General features: G+C 42.6%; 1 protein-coding gene across 15 annotated transcripts in view; it reads left to right on the top strand.

Moving 5' to 3' along the window:
• NCOR1 (nuclear receptor corepressor 1) overlaps positions 1-13,042 on the top strand; it is a 147,772-nt gene that overhangs the window by 74,404 nt on the left and 60,326 nt on the right. For 10 of the 15 annotated variants that reach the window (XM_057535237.1, XM_057535226.1, XM_057535229.1 and 7 more), the window contains 4 exons: positions 6,594-6,721; positions 9,321-9,538; positions 10,993-11,055; positions 12,883-13,022. In XM_057535237.1, coding sequence (XP_057391220.1) covers positions 6,594-6,721; positions 9,321-9,538; positions 10,993-11,055; positions 12,883-13,022 — 549 coding nt within the window. The remainder of the gene's footprint in view (positions 1-6,593; positions 6,722-9,320; positions 9,539-10,992; positions 11,056-12,882; positions 13,023-13,042) is intronic. The other 5 variants (XM_057535236.1, XM_057535231.1, XM_057535239.1 and 2 more) reach the window with 1 other exon arrangement.

Raw genomic sequence — 13,042 nt, 5'->3', positions numbered from 1 at the left:
CTTCTGCCTCAGTCATTCTGCTATTGATTCCTTCTAGTGTAGTTTTCATTTCAGTTATTGTATTGTTCATCTCTGTTTGTTTGTTCTTTAATTCTTCTAGGTGTTTGTTCTTTAATTCTTCTAGGTCTTTGTTAAACATTTCTTCCATCTTCTCGATCTTTGCCTCCATTCTTTTTCCGAGGTCCTGGATCATCTTCACTATCATTATTCTGAATTCTTTTTCCGGAAGGTTGCCTATCTCCACTTCATTTAGTTGTTTTTCTGGGGTTTTATCTTGTTCCTTCATCTGGTACATAGTCCTCTGCCTTTTCATCTTGTCTGTCTTTCTGTGAATGTGGTTTTTGTTCCACAGGCTGCAGGATTGTAGTTTTTCTTGCTTCTGCTGTCTGTCCTCTCAGCTACTAATTTTTAACAATAGCTTTATTCCTAATTACAAACTAGTATTTATAACATTTATTTTTAGAAATTATATGTATTACTGTTTAATTTTTTCAATCCCAGGTAAAGTCAGGGGATAATTTGATTTATATTATACCTCACCTTTGCCGGGTTAGCAGTCTGTTGCTTGTGATGACAGATCAGGAAGTTTTGTGCGACAGGGAGTGTCTCTGTTACTCTGAAACATTGGCTTTCTATCCTAAAGTTATCTGGGACAGCATTTCACTCCTTGCTGGGACGTACGTGTCCCTGTGCAGTTCGAGCCACGGTGGTGTTTTCTTCTGCACCACTTGTCCTCTGTGCTAGCACCCTTCCCACATCTCAGGACGCATGTGCAGAGCCAAGGTGGTCCAAGTGTACCCTCACCTGGACCTGAACCTTGGAATGCTTGCCCCTGGCTAGGCTCAGTTTCGTTTTGGGTAGGCTTTCTGACAGTCTAGTCCTGCCACCCTGAAGATTTTCCCTCTACTTTTATATTTCTCTGGTTGATTCATTGGGAACTTGGGAGGGGAGGGAGTTAAATGATGGACTTAAACTACTATCTCAGACCAAAAGAATCTTACCTCTGTTTCTTAGCTGCTTATGTCAAAATACCTGGACAGTTTTTCAGAGGTAGGTAGTGTTGGGTCATGTTTGCTGTCTCCTGTGGAACTGAATGATGGGCGCTGATACCAGAAGAGAGGGGAGGCCATTAGACTTTTCAGCAGAAGAGTCACCTCAGGTTTCATTTGTGACAGGAGCCTTCTGGCTGCTCTGTTGAGACTCTCATGTAGGGGAGGCCAGTTAGGGGTTATTTTAGTAATTTCAGTGGCTTGGACCAGGCTCTCGTGGGAGCTGGCGAGAACTGGTCAGGTTCTGGGTATGTTTTTGGAGGTAAGGCCAGTAGGTTTTGCTGATGCAGTGATTGTGGGGATGCAAGGACAGTTAGCAGAGATAGGCTGTCTTGGCTGCTGGAGTTGCCGTTGACTGTGACGGGCACGGTGGAAGGAGGAGCAGATTTGGGGGGATAATAAGCATGTACTAGATTTTAAATACCTGTTAGACTTTGTCCACATGGAGATGTAGAGTGGGAGGTTAGATACAGAAGTCTGCAATTTAGGAAGAAGATCTCGGTTGGAAATAGAGAATTTTCTATATAGAAAAATGTTCAGAAAGACTTCTTTTTTTTTTTTTTTTGCCATGCCACGTGGCTTGTGGGATCTTAGTTCCCTGACCAAGGATCGAACGCAGGCCCCCAGCAGTGGAGGCTCGGAGTCCTAACCACTGGACTGCCAAGGAGTTCCCCCAGAAGACTTTTTAAAAAAAAAAGAATCTAGTTACAAGTTAAAAATTTTTAAATGGGTATTTTTACCCTGGCAGGTATAGAGATGTGACTAATTTGAAAATCACTCTACTGCTCTATTATGCAGTCAAGTTTGAATGAGTAGGAATTACCTCGGGTCATCCTGAGCGATTAGAGATTTATTCCGGATTTATTCCTCTGATGTGTGCACTCCATCCTTTCAGGCTTTGATTGCTTCTCCCCTCCCCCACTCCCAACTGCTTACCTGTAGGAAGTAATTTTTATTCAGCACATGAATATGTAGTGTGCTGTTGGCTGAGAGATTCCACATCTGTGAGGTGTGATTTTTAACATTGCTGTTGCCATAGGGGGACCTTGCATATTATTTACGTAGAAAATGAGTTTTAATCTTAGAATCATCGGGAAATGAGAGTTAATCATACTTTTGTTACAGTTGTGTTCAGAGATTATTGTTGGCAAAAGTTTTAACTCTTCTCTCAGAAATCCTGTTAGCTACTGCCCAAACCATTGTTACAGTCCAGCATATTGGCGTCCCATGACGAGAATGCGTGTGGTTCTTTATCAATTTTAGTTGAAGCAGTGAATGCTTATCAAAAATTATAAACCAAAAGCCCCTCTTCGGCTTTACTGTTTGGGATCTAGAATTGTAAATACCATGCCAAGTAGTAACTTGATTCTGTGTGCAACATTTTTGTTAGAAGTAAGAATTCCATCTCACTTTCCAGCATAAACTCCCGTGTAATAAGTCTGTCACTGTGCAGATGGGATTCCTGTGGCACCTGCTCGTGACCTGCAGTAAAGCAAGTCATTGTTTAGAAACCACATTTTTCATTTCCAGATCTTCGAGGGCTCTTACAAGAATTTGTACTCTCCCTTCATGCCGACAACATCTTCCCCTTTAACTGTGCCAGTGTGTTTTTATTCCCCAGAGGTGTTCAGAAAGCGTATACTTATGTAAATGTAGTAATTGTTGAAGTTGGAGGAGTTTTTGACTAAACCATTAGCTATACACTAGTTAGAAAGGGTGATTTAGACAATTAAAGAATTGGGTATAATGGAAGGAGCTTTAGATCCCCAAATGCTCTGCTTCTTTGTGTCTGTGACACTCTAGATGTGTCCCTTGGTGACATCTGTGTGCACTGGTTCTTACCTTGCAGGGTTTATAGGAGACTAGTTGTGTGTGCAGTACCCAGAGTGTACGGACTGCCCAGTAAGTAAAGGGCAGCAGCTACCGCTTTTGTTGCCTTCAACCAAACATGCTTCTTGGTGATCGACAGCTTTCACTCTTCAGGAAAGTAGTCTCCAATTCAATTGCTTTAAAGGCATTAGTTATTAATATACTTTGATAAGATTGGCATAAGATATTTTCTGTTTACTGCCTGAAGTACTTTAAAAAAACCTCAGTGGCTGAAGTACTTCATTTTTTCTGTTTCTTGTACATTGTTATTTAACTAGCTCCTTGTTCTTAAATTTGGTCATTTCACTTCTTGGCAACTTCATTGTCTGCTGAGTGGGAATTCCTTTATTTATTTGTTTTCTAAAGACCTGAGCATTTTAACAAATATATATGAGTGTTAGACACCCAGTCAGATGTAGTAGTAATAAATCTCAGCATAAGCTCGCATTTGATCTTTTCTTTTTTCTTTTTTTAAAAAATATATTTCTCTTTAAAATTTATTTATTTAATTTATTTATTTTTGGCTGCGTTGGGTCTTTGTTGCTGCATGTGGGCTTTCTCTAGTTGCGGCGAGCGGGGGCTACTCTTCGTTGCGGTGTGTGGGCTTCTCTTGCTGCGGAGCATGGGCTCTAGGCGCGTGGGCTTTAGTAGTTGTGGTGCACGGGCTCATTAGTTGTGGCTCGCGGGCTCTAGAGCGCAGGCTCAGTAGTTGTGGCACACGGGCTTAGTTGCTCCGCAGCATGTGGGATATTCCCGGATCAGGGCTTGAACCTGTGTCCCCTGCGTTGGCAGGCGGATTCTTAACCACTGTGCCACCAGGGAAGCCCTAGCATTTGATCTTGCTATAGAGGACCCTGCTGAAATTGACCCTATTCTTCATTTATCTTCATGAAATACATGTAACTTTCACTTTTTTTCATTGGAATTTTTATTTTGTTTTATAATGTGCTCTGCCATTCAGAGTGAATAGCTTATTGTTTGGCAGGAATGTTTCATGTTGGGAGAACCTCCCTAACAGAATGAGACTTTTTTTTAATTGACTGTCAAGCGTTGGGCTTAAGGAGGGAGGAACCCGGACAAGAAGCTCATGGGAGCGCCTGTGTCTCTAGGGTCCTTTGAAGAGTCTCCTTTTGAAACCATGGACTTCCGCTCCAGCCAGCCCGCTGGAAAGGGTTGAGGTGTGTGGCCTGTAACCTCCATCCTAGACCATGGGGGCTGGCACTTTTCTTTACAGATCTGCCTGAAACAGAAGCAGTACCAGCCACTTCTTGTGAAAACCAGAGTTTGTTCCTTCCTTTCTTAGTGTCCGTGGCCATCCTTGCTGTGGGTCTTGATGCTTGTCTCCCGGGTTAAGTGCTGTCCGCAATCTCGGGCCTCCGTCACATCCCTCTGCACTCGCTGCTGCTCAGTGTGGGGCTCTGCTCTGGAGGTGCACACGCTTCTGCAGACTGTCTGGCAGCCCCAGCAGTTTCTTTGGCTCATTTGCACACACTCTGTAGGACTGGGGGCTGCGTTTCTGGAGGGATCCTGCCCTCTTCTTCCCTTTGACTGGTCGAAACAGGTGCTGCCCTTGCCTCTCAGCCACCAGCACTGCAGGAGGGGGCCAGTCAGCTGTGGGATGGTTTCAGGCAGCAGGGCACATGGGGGATTGCTTGCTTACTTCAAAACCCGGGTCAGCATTAGAAGCAGAAGAGTATTCGGGGAATACAGTTATATGTGTTGTTCAAGTCTAAGGGACAGTAGACCTCTTTCCTTGTCTTCAGCTGAGTTGACACCTCCCCATCACTTCTTAGGGCTATAAACCGTTTTCTGGGTTACGCAGCCCACTTGCTAGGCAGGGGGCAGAGTTGTTGGTATGTCATTTTGTTGGTTCAGAATGACAGATGAATGCTACATTTGTGGGGGGCAGGGTGAGGTTATTAGCATTTCAGACAGATCTTGGGATCACTGTGATGTGCTAGGGAGTCGGATGAATAAAACATTCCCAGCTGTAAAGCAGAGCTAGTCATGCTTGGAAAGTATCTATTAAAATCTTCCTGATTTCTTAGTTTTCTCTAGCAATAATACATACTCAGGAGAAAAGGAAACTGGCAGTTAGCCAGGGTGAGAACCTGGGAAGGTCAGGTAAGGTAAGTGAGGGAATCATGGTATGGAAACGATTTAGCTGGGGTCAGAGTGGAAGAGTGGATGCCGTTCTTGGTGGGCTGTGAAAATTTCCTAGCGTCAAGGGATTGTAGATGGTGATGAGGACAAAAAGCAGGACTGGACCGGCGACAGTGGAGATGTGGTCTGGGAGGGATGTGAGTGGCGGTGGTTGCAGGGCACACTGTCGGATTATAGGGTCGGGGGGGGGGCAGTGCCCACTGAGGATGGCGGTGGTGACTCCCTGTGGGAGACTGAATGGCAGTGACCTGAAAGTATTTCACACGTAGGATATCGTGTTGATAGAAAAGGCATTGACAAGCATCTTGAAATCTGAAGAATAACGACATGGCATAATGAGCCATGTGATAAAATCATCTCTGTGCTCCTGGGAGTCTTTGAGAGTCAATCTGTAACACCAAAAGAGGAAAAAAGGTGTCATAGGTAGATTTTCTGAAATTTGTAAAAGGAGGTTTTTAAATACCGCAGTTGAGCAGTGTCTGGAAGTGGCAGTCGGGAGCAGGAAGGGTTTAGATTCTTCCTTCTTCCTCCGTGTGTAGAAGGAGGCCTCTCCAGAAGGGGTCCCCCTTCTGGAGAGGCCAGCTGTCTTAAGGAAGAAGCTAGATTGTAGTTCTGGGGAGGTGGTAAAAGACTGTGAGTTGCTATCGGAAGTTGAGGAAGATTTTACTCTATTCTGAGCAAAGGCATGAAAATGCTGGGTGTGCTGAGGGCAGCCCGGGCGCAGACCGTGTGGGCAAAGGTACACCTGGGCTGGTCGGCCGCGTGCTGCGGGGGAGCTGGAGTATGGTCCTATTCGGTTAGGCTGTTTGATTTTGTAATTAAAACACCACAATTTCATTTCACTTTTCTCAGGTTTAGCAAATGAGACATCAGAGTTAAAAGGGTCCATAATCTTATTCTCTTCCAGTCTTTGTTTATATACATATTTACGATTACAGAGTTATAATTACAGTTTAGGCATATTTGAGTGTTTTACTTTTTAGTTTATTATATCCATAATATTTTCCTAAATCGCTTCAGTCTTGATAATGGCCATGGCTGTCTACTCTTCCAGTAAATGAATGTTTCCCCAAGAGTAAAAGCATAAAGAGGTTTCTTGTAGTATTATCCATAATGATGAAAAATTTGGGAACATATTAAGGATCTAATACCGGGGGGATGGTTTGACAAATTACCGAATTTCAAGTAGAATTGAAATGTGTAAGTGACAGATTAGATGTGGGAATTACAAAAAGAGAGTACCAACCTCAGCTTTCTAAGTGGAATCTTAACATTGTCACCTGTCTGATGGATCCAGACACTATGAACATTTGTGTGTGTGACCTTTTAAGCAATACATATAGACTACATTAAAGAGCATTAGACTCATTTTTAATACATGACCCCTAGTTACATTGTAGATGGTGAATAAGTTAATCATAAATTTGTTGCATAGATATGTATTATTCATCATTATGATTTGAGGAGCTGTTTGTTTTACTTTCCAATTTTACAAATGATGGTTCATTCTAGCAGCAAATTGCCCGACCCTCACAAGAAGAAAAAGTAGAAGAAAAAGAAGAAGATAAAGCAGAAAAAACAGAAAAAAAAGAGGAGGAAAAGAAAGATGAAGAAGAAAAAGATGAAAAGGAGGACTCTAAGTGAGTTAAACAGTTAAATGTTGTAGTTATTTTTAAATAATGAGATTGAATCTATTGAAGGTATAAAATTTTAGATAAAAGAATCAATGGGATGTGTGCTTTGATCACCTAATAGTTATTTGACATAATTAAGGAGTGGAATATTCCAGTAAGTATAACTTTTGGCTTGATGGACTTATTTGCCAGACATGACATACTCTGTTTCAGAAGGGATGAGCTACAATAATATACACCATCACTGAGATACACTGAGTATAATTTAATCTTTGATTTGGAAGAACCTCAGGATCTTGTGTTTTGAACCTCAGGTAGTGTACATTAGTGTAAAAATGCTGCTAAATGGTTTTCATTTATATAACACCTTCTCTTCCAGCTTTATGGATTTTATTTTTCATATAAAATAGACTTCCTGTTTTGTTTTTTTTTTTAATTTATTTTTGGCTGCACTGGGTCTTCGTTGCTGCGCGCAGACTTTCTCTAGTTGCGGCGAGCGGGGGCTACTCTTCGTTTTCGGTGTGCAGGCTTCTCATTGCGGTGGCTTCTCTTATTGCGCAGCATGGGCTCTAGGCGCGTGGGCTTCAGTAGTTGTGGCACATGGGCTCAAAAGTTGTGGCTCGCGGGCTCTAGAGCGCAGGCTTAGTAGTTGTGGCGCACGGGCTTACTTGCTCCGCGGCATGTGGGATCTTCCCGGAGCAGGGCTCAAACCCGTGTCCCCTGCATTGGCAGGTGGATTCTTAACCACTGTGCCACCAGGGAAGTCCAGATTTCCTGGTTTGTTTGTGGTTGCTGTTGCTGTTTTCCTGGTTATAAAAATAATTCTTATTCTTCACAGCAAATCAGGAAGAGAGAGCAAAATATAAAGAAAATTAACCTGTGATTCTGCCACTCAGAGGCAGCTATCGTTGACATCTTTGTGTACATGTTTTGGCAGGGTTGGGTGCGGGGAGGCCCTTAGCAGCTGTTTTGTTTGTTTTTCCTCCAAGGATCAGCTTTATTGAGGCATAATTTTACATAGACTAAATTTCACCAGTTTTTAAGCATATACGTTGATATATTTTGACAGTTGTATGCACTGGTGTACCTGTTGCTGCACTTGTGACTCAGAACATTTCCATCACCCCAGGAAAGTTCCCCTGTGCTCCTTTGCAGTAGTTTCCCTCCCCCCATTCCCAGCCCCTGGTAACTACTAATTTGTTTTGCCTTTCCTGTAATTTCATATAAATGGAATCGTACAGTACGTAATCTCCTGTTGTGTGGCTGCTTTTACTTAATAAGTGTGAGTTCCATACAGGTTGTTGCTTGTGTTAGTAGTTTGTTTCTCTTTAATATTTATTGTTATTTCTATAATCCTCTTGGAAATACTGAAGGTTTATCTAATTTTGAGGCAGCTAAAGCAGCCTAAATCACTTGCCATGTTTTTTAAAGAGTTGGATACTCATGCCATTCTAATTTTGTGCTTTAGGAAGATGATATCTATAAAATTTTTTTTTTTTTTTTTTTTTTAGTTATTCAGGTAAAACGTTTATCCTCCCACGTGGTCAGTGGTTCTACTCATATGTTACTGCCATATCTTGTTTTGACTTTGTTCTTAAAATCCCTAGTTTATTTAACAAGCGCTCATTTATTATTGCTGTGAGCTAGGTCTTATGGAGGATGCAGAAATACGTAAGATATGTACTCTTCCCAGGTAGTTTATGATCTAGTAGGAAAAATTAGGCAAGATACAAGTACTCTTTAAGGAAAAGAAAAAAGCCTGGAAGGAAAGAGCAGAGTCAATAAAGTATGCTGGGAGATTGAGAAGAGGTTGAGGTTTCCTTCTGCCTGGATAGTTTGGAGGACTTCTTGCAGGAGCTAGTGGTCAGTGTGGGTAGAACAGAGGGAGTAGTGTGAATGCACAGGCCTCTTTGGGAAATGGCAGATAGTGGTTTCATTAGATTGGAACGTAGGACGCCTCAAGAAGAAAAGCGGAAGGAGGTTGGGGTTCAGTTAGGTAAAGCCTTAATGAAAGCTAAAGCGTAGCCTTCACTCAGGAGGCTGCATGGCTGTGTTTGGGAATAGGTAGGATTAGAACGGAGGAAATGGATTATTGCCAAAGCTGTTGTGCTAGAATATGGGTCCATGAGCAGTAGAGAATGGATGGGGATGCAGGGGTCAGGAAGGCTGTTGTAAGAGACTGCGACTGGGCTGCTGAGGCACTGCACACGCGCAGAGGGAGCAGAGACAGAGGTGGTGGGATTGGTGGGAGAAACATCAGTGAGGGGAAAGGACCAAAACGAGGCACTAGTTCCCATACAAGTAACGAACACGGGGAAGAGCTGAAGGTGAAGTCAGAGCTGTAAACTGAGTGGTCGTGAGCGTGCTGGTGCTGTTAACAGCTGCTGGTCAGGGGACCAGGGAGCAGGAAGCAGGGTGGGGAGGGTGAGCGTGTTTCGGGGCGGGTTGAGTTTGTATTGATGGGAAGCCCAAGCGGTTATTCCAAGTAACTGGGAGGTTGGGAAGTTTTATTCAATTTCTATTTAAAGAATTTTCAAGGCTGTAAGCTTTTTGGTGTATGTATACTTATAAATCACACAAAATGTTCTTTTGCTGTTGTTTCTAGAGAAAACACCAAGGAAAAGGATAAGACAGAAAGTACGGCAGAAGAAACTGAGGAGAGAGAGCAGGCCACGCCCCGGGGCCGAAAGACCGCCAACAGTCAGGGCCGCCGAAAGGGCCGGGTCACCAGGTCCATGACCAGCGAGGCCGCGGCCGCCAGCGCTGCGGCTGCTGCAGCCACCGAGGAGCCGCCCCCACCTCCGCCTCCGCCGCCAGAGCCCAGTGAGTGGGCGAGGTCGGAGCGGACGGGCCAGAATGTTGTTTGGGGTTCCGTTTCAGTGCTGGGATGAGGCAAGAGGGACCTCTGATATTGATGGCCTAGAAATGCTGATCTGAAACTCTGGCCTTTACGTTTTTTTTTTTTTAATAAATTTATGTATTTTATTTAGTTTTGGCTGCATTGGGTCTTCGTTGCTGCACGCGGGCTTTCTCTAGTTGCGGCGAGCGGGGGCTACTCTTCGTTGCGGTGCGCGGACTTCTCATTGCGGTGGCTTCTCTTGTTGCGGAGCACAGGCTCTAGGCTCACGGGCTTCAGTAGTTGTGGCACGTGGGCTTCAGTAGTTGTGCCTCGCGGGCTCTAGAGCGCAGGCTCAGTAGTTGTGGCGCACGGGCTTAGTTGCTCTGCGGCATGTGGGATCTTCCCAGACCAGGGCTCGAACCCGTGTCCCCTGCATTGGCAGGCGGATTCTCAACCACTGCGCCACCAGGGAAGCCCAAATCGCAAGTTTTGGAAATAACAGGAATGAAGTGAAGGAAACAATTGGACAAGCAGATGGGGGCAGATCATGGTGGGCTTTGTTTGAACTATATACTGCTTTGCTTACAAAGTAGGGAGCTTACAGAGGTTTTTAAACAGAGGAGTGTTGTGATTAGATTGGTGTCTTAGAAAGATAACTCTGGTGACAGTGTGGAGGAGGTGTGTTTGGGGTAAGGGCTGGAGGCTGAGGGACCGGCTAGAAGGGCATCATTATGCATTCAGTGGTCCAGGCAGCGAGGGGGTGTATTCAGGAGACTAGAATTGACATACATCATTGCATGTGAGGGGTAGATGGATGGAAAGATTTAAAAATTAGTCTAAGGCTTCAAAAATTAGTCTGAAGATCCTGATAATAACTGGAGTGACTGGGTGGATGGTAGTAATGTTAATTGAGAAGGAGAATATAGCAGGGGCTCATTTTAGGCCTGAGAGTCTCAGTTTTCTAAAGTAAAGGAGAAAGTGTTCAGTTTGTGATCCATCTGTTTGCTAGATTTCAGGCACTGAGATTGAACACAGGGACTTCCAGGAGTTTGGGGGAGATGGGGGTTCAGAGAACAGGAGAGGACTGTGCCTGCCTGGGCAGGAAGCAGAAGGGCGACTGCTTCTTTTGACACTTCAGGAGAGAAGGGATGGAGCTCTAGGAAGTGGGGAGGCACCGCATTCAAACATGTGGACATGGATGGAATGTTAAAGAACGTTGAGGAAGACCATGGCGCTGAGGAGTGTGGGATTTTCCCCTCTATTACAGTAGAGGAGAGGCTGATACCATCCTATTTCCATAGTTTCTTTCACCTAATGCTTTAAAGTGGCTTTATGTCAGATAAATATTTAGGCTATAGATTATACGGTTGGTGCCGTATAATCTGTGAATGAAGGACTTCATTTTTCTCTGGCTTATTGGGTTCTGTCTTTATTTCAGTTTCTACAGAACCTGTAGAGACCTCTCGATGGACAGAAGAAGAAATGGAAGTTGCTAAAAAAGGTAAATGATAATAGTTCAGGTTCTTCAGGTTTGTTTTTCTTTGTTTGTTTGTTTTTAGGGTTATTGGTAATGAGTGAGATGGAACTAATTTCTTTTTAATTGAAAAAAAAGTTCGTTCTTCCACAATGGTAAGTAGAATTTAGAAGTACACTTAAGAGTTCTTTTTGATGGTGTGGTTCCCTGGAAGGTGCCCCAGTGTGCCTTGTTTTAGAGGCCCACTCTTGAGGAATTTTTCTCTCTCATTTTGTTCTGAATGTCTTATTAGAGAGCAAGTAAGCTACTTTCAGTTTTCCAGAATAGTTGTGATTAAATGCTATTAAAGTTTTGGAAGGTATTTGATATAAAAAGTCTCTTATTTAAAAGTTGCATTTAATAGAATGGTAAATACTTTCTCAGTTTGCATTTAGTAGGGCTAAGTTTGATATAAAATGATTCAGAGGAGAGAGCATGGACTTTGTAGCCCGACAGATGAAGGTTTGAATTCTGCTTCTGACACTTTCCTAGCTGTGTGGCCTTCATCTTACTCTGGAACTTTACGGATCTTGTGTTCTTCTGTTGTTTCTTATAAATGTCATATACAGTTTGAGATTGAACTAAAATTTCTAAAAGGATGGGTAATTGAATTGGTTTATAAATAAAAAATTATTTTTTAAGTAAACTAATTTTGAGAAAGATTAGCCAGCTCTTTTGGGGGTTAAGGATTTACCCTGTAGTTCTAAAGAGAAATTATTGCAAATAGCTTGAACTTTTAGTGACACATTTCAGATTTATTTTCTGTTTAGCTGGTAATGAGTAATGCATTTAAGAATCATATAAACCAAGCATACCAAAAATATAGCAGCTTAGAGCGTTCTGTCTTCAGAATATTTTTGTTTGAAGTTTATTGCCATGGTTAGCACATCTGTGACTGTCATGCTTCCGTGTATTACTGTCATCTGACCATCCCAGCGTCACAGTGGAGTAGGTAGGTGTCAGCTCTGCCACAGCGTGCTTTTGTCAGGTGCACGTCCTAGCACGTGACTGCTCAGGCCCCACTCCTTCCAGCTTTTAGTCATACGTCAGCAGGATCTGGAGGTGATCTTCCAGTTATCATTGTGCAGGAAGCTACTGGTGTTAACCTTGAAAAATTGATGTTTTCCCATGAATTAATGAATTTGTACTAGAAATTCCTGCTTGGATACACCTATGTCTAAAATATCTCTCTGTATTTATGCATTTATATATCCATACTCGTTGCACATATGTATCTGTGTGCATACGTGCATCATTTGTTGGAAGAAATGTCAGATTGCATAGGTTCCTGTGATGTATTGTATTACAACAGGTCTAAAAGAAAAAAAAACTGGTTAATATTTTTGAGGGCATCCTTGATTGGGAATGGACTGAAGACATGCTGATTATAAATGGAACCTTAAGTATATCTTTACTTTGTGTTAATCACTTACATTTGATTACCTTATTAACTTTGTATTGATATACTGTTTCCAAAGATTTAGAAGTACTGTACCTAATGACTCATTTTACAGTGTTTGGGCTCTTACTGTGTGTCCAGCATTGTCCTAGTACTCTGGGAGATACATAACAAGGATAAGGTTGAGTCCTTCCATTAATGAGCATGTTTTAACTTTGGGTAGAAAAATAGAGCTGTTAATGAGTTTTGTGTGAATCTCATTTCAGCAAGCATTGAAGTAGATCAGTAAATAATTGAAAAAACACTTTTAGTGTTAATGATTGTGAATGCAATGGATTAAGTTGATTTTATTATTTTTCTTGTTTGCTTTATCAGGTGACTACTCAGTTAATGTTTGGTCTGTTTTTAAAATACAGGTCTAGTAGAACATGGTCGTAACTGGGCAGCAATTGCCAAAATGGTGGGAACTAAAAGTGAAGCCCAATGTAAAAACTTCTATTTTAACTATAAGAGACGACACAATCTTGACAACCTCTTGCAGCAGCATAAACAGAAAGTGAGTATATCAGGGGTGGT

Source organism: Balaenoptera acutorostrata, chromosome 20 (assembly GCF_949987535.1).
Source record: "Balaenoptera acutorostrata chromosome 20, mBalAcu1.1, whole genome shotgun sequence".
NCBI lineage: Eukaryota > Metazoa > Chordata > Mammalia > Artiodactyla > Balaenopteridae > Balaenoptera > Balaenoptera acutorostrata.
The sequence above is the reverse complement of the archived record's forward strand: the minus strand, read 5'-3'. Positions and strand labels throughout refer to the sequence as shown.